Source organism: Physeter macrocephalus, chromosome 5 (genome assembly GCF_002837175.3).
Source record: "Physeter macrocephalus isolate SW-GA chromosome 5, ASM283717v5, whole genome shotgun sequence".
Taxonomy (NCBI): domain Eukaryota; kingdom Metazoa; phylum Chordata; class Mammalia; order Artiodactyla; family Physeteridae; genus Physeter; species Physeter macrocephalus.
Window position 1 is genome coordinate 62,636,409 of NC_041218.1, and position 9,924 is coordinate 62,646,332.

At 40.8% G+C, this 9,924-nt stretch overlaps 1 protein-coding gene across 3 annotated transcripts in view; it reads right to left on the reverse strand.

The window, feature by feature from the left end:
• ASNS (asparagine synthetase (glutamine-hydrolyzing)) overlaps positions 1-5,133 on the reverse strand; it is a 19,535-nt gene extending 14,402 nt beyond the window's left edge. For 2 of the 3 annotated variants that reach the window (XM_007106914.4, XM_007106912.2), the window contains exons 1-3: positions 5,035-5,133; positions 1,870-1,905; positions 1,007-1,278 (exon numbers count right to left, since the gene is read on the reverse strand). In XM_007106914.4, coding sequence (XP_007106976.1) covers positions 1,007-1,255 — 249 coding nt within the window. In that variant the 5' untranslated portion in view covers positions 1,256-1,278; positions 1,870-1,905; positions 5,035-5,133. Of the gene's footprint in view, positions 1-1,006; positions 1,279-1,869; positions 1,906-4,746; positions 4,958-5,034 lie in introns of those variants that run through there. The other variant, XM_007106913.4, reaches the window with a different exon arrangement.
• Between the last annotated feature and the right edge of the window lie 4,791 nt (positions 5,134-9,924).

The window sequence follows — 9,924 nt, forward strand, 5'->3', positions numbered from 1 at the left end:
CCCCGTACCGCAAAAAAAAAAAAAAAAAAAAAAAAAAAATTTCTTATGAAACTCTAGCCAAACAATTCCAGATTGCAAGGCTCTTAGTAAATGTGGCTTCCTCGGGTTAGAAATTCCAAACCTTCACTACTCTCCTCCTAAGAGGATGCTTTCACCAGATTAAAAAGCTGTTCCAATTTTAGTGCTGCCGAAAGTCTTCCTTCTTGCACTCCACCGCATCTGGCTACCTGTCTATCCTTTGCCTAATTATGCAACAGCAACATCTTAAGGGCAGCATTAAATATAAGCTACAAATGTGATCACCCACAAACTATTAAATTCTATCCCTGCCTTAAAATCTTCAAAACTCATTGCTCTTAGAATTATATTCTAACTCCTTACCAAGTCCTCCTTGCTCTGGTCCTCCCCAATCCCACCTGGCCCTTGTTCACTTATGACAATCCCAGGGTTCTAAGCATGCTATTCCCTCTGCACGAAAATGCACTTCCCAGCCCTGCTAGCTAATCCTTGTCCATTCAAGTCTGAGTTCAAGTGTCAATTCCTCAAGAGGCTTTCTCTGACCACCTATACTGCAACTGGATCTCCCATATCCATGAGCTCCATATTCATTTTTCAGAATGCCTAGTGTATGTACAATGATTTTTTTTAAGCCTCCTTAATGGAATAAACTCCTCTAGCATGCAGACCTACCTCTCATATTTACTACTGTATCCCCAGTGCCTAACACAGCCTCTAATTAACATTCAAATTCATAATAGGAAAAAAAAACATTCTAAGAGTTAAAAACCTGAAATGTAATCCTCTTTTTATCATTTTTTTTTTGTGACCAAGTCATTTCACCTCTTTGTGCATCAGTGCCCTGTCTCTCTATATATAATTGGAGCAAATGAGAATGAACATGGAAAGTGTTTGAAAGCAAAAAACATTATACAAAATAAAATTATTATAACCACCTAGCTCTGAGGCTTAATCACATCCAGATAGCTTCTGGTTTTATTCTGTTTACCTTCTTGTGGTTGTAGATTTCACCGTTGTAACACAGCCACAAGTAAGGATATTTCTTCACTCGAATTGGCTGCATTCCAAACAGCTGGTCAACCACTGCCAACCGGTGAAATCCAAAGCAGCAGTTGGTATATCCATTGACATTCTCAAAACGAAATGCATCTGGACCTCTGTGTGCAATCTTCATAGCGCTCAGACACTGAACAGAAAGGCAGTCGTCACTGCCAAAGAGGGCCCAAATGCCACACATGGTGCAATGGAGCTATGGGCTCTCTATGGAGAGAAAAACAGACAAAAATATTCAATATCCAATCCAAGTCTGTATTCAATCTTGATTCCCAAAACTTGCATTAAGCCACTTCAAAAACTGAAATATAAATTATCTACAGCAATTTTCCAGTAGGTTGGCAGGCACACAGGGACAGAGAATGATTTAATTTACTTACAAGTACTCAGGAAAGATGGATGACCTTAACATCCAGCCAGCTATAGCAGCTTAGCCCCCAGTCAAAGGCTGCATCCCTCTCACATTAGGATTTGGTCAGCAAGAGCTAGCAGTGTCCAGGCCACATTCTGTTTTGTATCCTAGGTTTACACCCAAGATACAGATACACATGCAGGCTGGATCCATCCTTGCCAGAGATCCCTCCCCACTCTCTCCATCCCAGAATCCCAAAAGCCCTGAAAAATCCAACAGATGCTCCAGATTACTACAGTCGCCTCTTGTGTCTCCTTGACAATTAAATGACTCTTTTTACTTGTACTAAGAGATGTATAGTAGGTAGAAAAGATGATCATACATACTGCCTAAGTGTAACATTAAGATACACAGCTATGATAAACATTTCACTACTTCTAGCTTACCTCCAAGTGACTTATTCAAACACGATCAAAGAAATTCTAAAAAGAAAAGAGAAAGCAATATTATCTGATATCCTAGTTTAATAACAACAAAAATATTTAAGTTGACAGAGATACAAAGTGTTCACCATCAAAATGTCCTAAAAGACAGAAATGTTAAAACATTTTTGTCTCAAAGCTACCTTGGTGAGTAAGAAAGCAAAGTAGGTGGGACATACACAGCAGTATCTCAGAAAAACAATTTGGCTCTTCCCTGTAGGCCAAGAAGCAAATAAGTACTTCCTACAAATGTTAATTACTTTGCAATTCAAATTCAATTCTCACCTGTGAAATAAAGAGCAGTTTTAGTTGAATGCTGTCAGCTCAAAACAGTTACTTTACCTAAATATCTATAACTTGCAAACTATTTTGGTATTTTTTTAAATGGAAATTTGCAGCAAATGCCTAGATAAAAGGCATCAAGAAAAAATATAAATATTCAAGTTACATCAATCACTTGGAACAATCCTCTGAAGACACTTCATTTGTATTTAAATGAACCAAAGCCTTATTTGGAGCTTTTATGAGGCCAGATCAAATTAATGGAAAATGGTATTAACTAAAACAACTTAGAAATGAAGTATCACATGTCCTATGCAGCCCCTCCCATGCATTTGGCCAAATAGCCCATAATCAGATACAGGAACATCTCTGAGATATTGTCAGTTTGGTTCCAGACCACTGCAATAAAGCATGTCACATGAATTTTTTGGTTTCCCAGTGCATATAAAAGTTATGTTTACACTATCCTGTAGTCTATTAGGCGTGCAGCAGCATGATGTCTAGCAATGTACATACTTTAATTAAAAAATACTTTATTGCTAAAAAATGCTAACCATCATCTGAGTCTTCAGCAAGCAGTAATCTTTTTGCAGTGGAAACATCAAAGATCACGGATCACAGATCGCTAAAGTTTCAAGTTACAAAAATGTGACAGACAGGAAGTGAGCAAATGCTGTTGGAAAAATGACACCTATGCAGAGCTGTCACAAACCTTCAATTTGTTTAAAAAAAAAAAAAAAAGCAGTACCTGCAAAGCTAGGTATGCTTGGATTTACTTCGAGATTTACTGGGAAAATTCACTGAGGTTTAAGTGAGATGACTATCGATAAGCCATCTACCTTTGACTCTAGAAAAATGGGCTGGGAAAGTGCTCTGAAATCATGTGCGGTGATTAGTCAGTCATTTACCTAAGTCTTCCTAATGCTGCTTAGTGAATCCCATGAAGCATGCTACAGAAACACAGTAAGCACTAAATTGGAGGGGAAACGGGCGACAAACGATTGCAAAGCACACTTATTTCTCCAGTAGGAAAAGCAAATTAAAACTATCACCTATTATTTTTATTGGAAACAGTCTTACTTGCAAACATCCTACTCGGCAACGCTTTTTCCTACTGCTGTTACCTGTTCCCAGTAATTTTCCATATTTCCTCATAAACGTCTAGAGCACTGCTGTCCAATTGAAATATGAGCCACATGTGTAATGTTAAATATACTAGTAGCACCATTTAAAAAGTAAAAAGACAAAAGCATAAAAACTTTTTTAAAAGAGAAAAAAGTGAAATTTCAAATAGATTTTAACACAATGTACTGAAAATAGTCAACACGTAATCAGTACAAAAATATTAACAAGATATTTGACATTGCTTTTCTCTATTAAATCAACACTTCAAGCACATTTCAATTCGGATTAGCCAGCACTTCACGTTCTCAATAGTCACATGTGGCTAGCGGTTACTGAATTGGACAGTGTTGTTTCAGAGCACTTAATTTCTTAAACCAATACTTAAAAGCAAAGTGATATGGTGAAGTTCAAGATTTCAGCAACTAACTCCTGCACAGGTTCAAGACCTAAATTGTTTTTTTTAATAGATCTTGACTAGAGTATAATTGCTTCACAATACTGTGTTAGTTTCTGTTGCACAACAAGGCGAATCAGCCTTATGCATACACATGTCCCCATATCCCCTCCCTCTTGAGCCTCCCTCCCACCCTCCCTATGCCACCCCTCTAGGTCATCGCAAAGCACAGAGCTGATCTCCCTGTGCTATGCTGCTGCTTCCCACCAGCCAACTATTTTACATTCCGTAGTGTATATGTCGATGCTACTCTCACTTCGCCCCATCTTTGCCCTCCCACCCCATGTCCTCAGGTCCATTTTTTATGTCTACCTCTACTATTTACCATAGCCAGGACGTGGAACCAACCTAAATGTCCATCGACAGATGAATGGATAAAGAAGATGTGGCACATAGATACAACGGAATATTACTAAGCCATAAATTACTTTTAATTAATCTTATAATAATGAGATCAATCAGTGAAAAAGTTGAGTTACCAGTGCTTTTAAATTATTTATCAAGCACCCCGGGCAATAGATGGTAAAGAAATAATGTAGGCCACAGGCTGAGGAAAAACACTGTCCCTTCATTCAAAATAATAACATTAATCTGAAACTGGCCCTATAAAACAGATATCCATTGAGAGAAAAGGCAAGCCCGTTTCTTTTGCCTTTTCCCATACCGCGCCCCCTGTCGTGCCCAGATCTCTTCTGGGCAGGATTTGCTCAGCAAGTCACTAGTTGAGTCTTGCAGTCTACACAGATGGGGGGAGGGGTAACTAGGTGAAGGGGTGGAGGTTGCCGGAGGTGAGGGGGTATCCTCCGAGGCCTTAACAGACAGCCCTGCAGACCCTCCCTCCCGGACCAGGACCTAGCGACCGCGTCGCCCCATGACTCGCGACTGCACTCGGGCCACGTGCACCCTCCAGCCCATCCGAGCGGGTCCCCTGAAATGCAAAATTCTGCAGGCTTCGACACAATATAATAGAAAATAATGACCTTTAAAATGGCCAACTTAAACCGCGGCCGCCTTCTCTCCAGAGCGGCAGGGCCTTGGTTCTGCGGGTCACGCGGTCCCCCTTCCGGGACCACAGCGGAGGTCTTCCCGGGGGCGCAACAATCGGCCCCGCCGCCTTTGCTCGGCAGCAGCCGCAGCAGCAGCGGACGCCGGGATCCGCGTCTGCCCTCCCGTCGGGCGGGCCAGGCTGCCGCGCATCCTCCTCCCTCTCCCGGGGCAGCCCCGCGGCACGCTGGGAGGGCGCCGCGACCCCCGGCTGCCCGGCCTACCTGGGCTCTAGCTGCTGGGCGGGAGGGCGAGCGTGAAGCGAGCAGGCTGCGATTTGCGAGCTAGCAACTTCGCCTCACCTCTCACTTTATAACTGCCTGGCTCCTGTAATGCTGCGGGAAGTTTCATCACGTCTGGGAGGACCAACCAGCGCGCAGAGGCGTGGCCCGCACGGCGTGAAGGCGCTAGCCCAGCCAGGACTGGATGCGGAGCGAGGGAGGCGGAGGAACTGCTCTGTTTCTTGCTTCTTAAAGTGTTAGTGCACCTGCTGAGGGAGCGCCTCAGTGGCCAGGTGCCCCATTGACACCTAGGATTACCTTACCTGCTGTTCTGACAATTCATTAATCTTCCGCACTTGTTTCGTTCTTAGGGAAACCATCAGTAACTGATTGCGTATCCCCTCTGCAGATCTCCCTCATGTCTTTAATTGTGAAGTCTTTAGAAGTGCTTTATCCTCCTTACTACTGAGAGAGCATCTTAGCTGTGGATACGCATATATTTGCTAAATTAATAAATAGTGAGGCAGATGGGAATAGCTGGATGGGTCTCCACCTTTTATTTATTTATTTATTTTGGGGGGCATGAAACTCCTACATCTTTATTTTTTTAACATCTTTATTGGAGTATAATTGCTTTACAATGGTGTGTTAGTTTCTGCTTTATAACAAAGTGAATCAGCTATACATATACGTATATCCCCATATCTCCTCCCTCTTGCGTCTCCCTCTCACCCTCCCTGTCCCACCCCTCTAGTCCACTTTTTATTAAATACAAATTAGATTTCATTATGTTCTTCTACCTCAGACGGAGTTAAATTTCTCCTTCCTCTGGACTTACAGCACAGTGTAATTGTATTTTGTGATGGATCATCATCAGACTTCTGATGTGGTTGTATTGGCGGTCAACCAGACGGTCACCTTGTTGGATGTGTCGACAGCTTCACCTTTTGGGTATTCAGTTCAATTCGATTACTCATTACATTTGGTCGTTGACAAATTTCACTTTCAGGAAAGGACTGAGTTCCATTCCAGTCTGAATTTTATGACTACTCATATGACCATGAGATATGTCCTATAACCTCTTTACATTTACATCTTTAAAATAAGCAAGTTAGGGACTTCCCTGGTGGCACAGTGGTTAAGAATCCGCGTGCCAATGCAGGGGACACGGGTTCGAGCCCTGGTCCGGGAAGACCCCACATGCTGCGGAGCAACTAAGCCCGTGGGCCACAACTACTGAAGCCTGCGTGCCTAGAGCCCGTGCTCCGCAACGAGAAGCCACCACAATGAGAAGCCCATTCAGTGCAACAAGAGCAGCCCCTGCTCACCGCAATTAGAGAAAGCCCGCACGCAGCAATGAAGACCCAACACAGCCAAAAATAAATAAATAAATAAATTTAAAATAAATAAATAAATAAAATAAGCACGTTAGAGACTACTGAGGGGTCCTTCCAGTCCTGAAATTTTAAGTACTAAAGTGATGAGAGTTCTGTAGAGCCATAGCACCCAAGGAGGGAAATTATTTTTTTTTCATCGCCACAATATCAACTATCTCATCAAAACTCAAAATAGCATTGCAATCTGTATATTTTTACATGAGACCCAGTTAGAAGTATATTATCCATATTTACACACCTAATGCTTGTGGATCCAGATGTGAAACCAGGTTTGTCTAGATCCACAGGCCATTTTCTTTTCATCGCATTCTGCCTGTGGAATAGAATGACAAGAAGATCTGTGTTGTGCTGGAGACACTGACAGAAGAGAAAAGGGTTGATATAGCCTCTCTTATTTTTACAAAACATGAATGATCTCCATTCAGGACAAAATATATTTTCTTTTCCAGATTTCAACCCCATTCATATATTGGAGAATTACCCTGAAATTAGACTTTTTTCCTATTTATTGTCTGCACTGAGAGCTTGAAAGAAGAGACTCTCCATTTTAAAGGCACTGATGAACTGGTACCAGTACTGTCCTCAAATTTATTATGCAGAAATGGGTAACCCATGTCCTCATTAAAAGATGTTTAGGACCTAATGTTTCTTTATAAAATCTAAGTCACGTTGATACCTAAAAACAAAATATATCAGTGACCCCTACACATTTTTACAAAGATTCCTTTTAGAATTTTTTTAAAAAAGGTTTTCTTGACCTGCCCCCACAAGAAGACAGTGTGCTTTTAGTGTCCCTTTGATAGAGAAAATATACCAAGATAAAAATAAACAAGGCCCCATGACTTCATAACGCTCTCAAATAAATTTGTATTTTATTAGTCACATGAGCGCCAAAATAAATTGAGAAATAGTAAAATTACATGTGCAAGACATACTGAGATCAGACTACAGTTAATGCTTGTAGAGGATACAGGTTTGATATCCTCATGTAATACATCCCCAACCAGTTCAGTAATTGCCAAGAATACAAATTCCCTAAGCACAGAGAATGCAGTGGACACTGAGAAGTTGCCAGATGAGAGCAAAGATGATAGAGGACTAAGTTCTAAGGTTCTTTATTGCCCTAAAGTTTTCAGCATCAAATAGACTTTGCTATGTCCTATTCTATATACTCTCTCAAACCTGAGGACAAGCTGGGAAGGTAGGTTTTCTACCCACATTTTACAAATGTAAAACTAAGACTCAGAAATTGAGGGATTTAGCCAAATACACACTGTTCGAATGAAATCATAAAGAATTGAATCATAATAGTATAAATCTCATTTCCCTTCCCACCCTGTCTAGGTAGTGGGAGATACATACTTGATACCCTATCTGGTGTGGTTGGCGGTACTGGGTATCCTTCCCTTGTCCCTTCAGAACCACTTTCAGGTTTGTGCCCTGGCTTCCCGGCCCTCCTCTTTCACTGGGAGTGCTCAAAGGGAGACACTTCAAGGAGCTGCAGAGGGTGGGAGGGAGAAGTCTCAGGGCATTTCTTTTCCTGGCTCACCTACCACAAAGCTCCTCTCCTGTCAGCTGACCCTCTTTGTTCTTACTGCTCTGCAGATTCCAGGAACTGCTTCCTCCTCACCCCCTTCAGGCCTAGCCCTAAGGTGCTGAGGCTTTCCTAAACCCTGCCCACACTTCTCTCATTAGCCCTAATTGGAGTGTACCATCTGCTTATTTGAACCTGACCCGATACGTTGGTCTAACATATAACTGAGTTTGTGGTGGATTAAACTAGAGTGGAAAACAATTCATATCCTCTCCTAATTATCCAACACAAATGAAAACTAAATTATGTTGGCCTATTTTCCCACATCTTACCCGACCTGAAACCTCACTCTAAAAGCCACCTGGGAGCATTTAAAACCTCTTTGAACTTAGTCCCTGAGGAATCAGAATAAAATCCTCCTCTGTCAAGTAAAACCTGTAGGCTAGTTCCCCAGCCAAAAAAATGTAATTGGCAACACAACATTATATTTGTTAAGCCCTGAGAGCATTATTTAAAATCAATCTTTAAATTTCTTTTAAATATCAACTAAGCTGGGTTTTCTCAATTTTTTGTGTGTAGGTGGATCCGTTTTCTAGAATTTAAAAAATATATAGTTGTTAGACAATCACATGGTGGTAGCTATTCTTGGGTATTCATCGACTAAGAAAAAGTACATTATAATAAAAAGCTTCATTGATGTTAATAACACCTTAAAATAAATACTTGTTGAATTACTAAATGGTGAGTTGCAGTGGAATAAGTGAGAAGAGTAGAATGTTCTCCAGTCGCTATAACAGATTTGATGAAGCTTTCTTTGTGGTCCTCAGGAAAATGAATCCTTCCTTCCTGTGGCTCCCACTTCACTTATAGCTGATGTTCCAGCCTTTTAATATTGGTAACTGAGTTGAGGTATGAGTTTCCTACCTAGCTGTGAACTCCTAATATAACCCCATCAAAGCATGTTAACGATGCTAGGTTAGGACACTAGAACACTGAGGTCTAGTCCCAGATACACAAATAGTTTATGACATGTCTCTTGATCTTCTTGGGTTTCCACATCTGTAAAATAATGGGGCTGAAATAAACAAACTTTGGTGTTTCTTCTAGACTTAACAATTCTAACCGTTGAAACTAAATAGATGTGAGCTATTTACAGCATTCCAATGTAGGAGTACAGATCAATGTGTTAATTTCTCATCTAAGAAACCCTTATATTTACATTGCAAATAAGATTTCCCCTCATTTAAAGCTAATTGAGAATCAGAGACAGGACAGGACTTAGGATCACACAGTCATCCAGGAGTATATCCAGGATCTGAGCCCAGATGGATCTGAATCCAGAGTCCCTTCTCCACCACCCACATGGCCTCTTATCTGGGAGACTGATCTATCTAAGAGGATTGTCCTTTTTATCCCAGGGCACAACTGAGATCCAGGTTGTGCTATATTAAAATATAGCATATTTCTAAGTATAATCTTTTTTCCAGTCTTCGCTTGCATTTTTTATTGGAAGCTAACAAAGGACCAGAGGCACTTTTTAAATTATTTTAACTGAGCTATTAAGAATGTAGAGTTCATCCTGTTCCTGTTTTGAAAAGACTCTGGTGTCAGTATCCTCATCTTCCCCCATTCCCACTTACTCATCCCTACTCTGTCACTGATACTTTACCAAAGTTTATTATGTAAAATTAATATGCCCTGTCTGCAGAGTCCACAACCAGAGAACAGCTCTAGCTGAGAATATTAGTTAAAACAAGAGTTTCACGTGAAAACTATTACTTGGTATGTAATAGTTATAAATAAGAATGTCTTTTTTAATGTCAAAAAATTGAGCAGTCTCACATGACAATAGTTGTACACCAGTCTCCCATTGATCAAGAAGAATAAGTGAGAAGCCACTTAAAACTCAATAAAGACTTTGGAACTCATTTTGTTTTCTTCAGCATAAGAGCATCCACATAT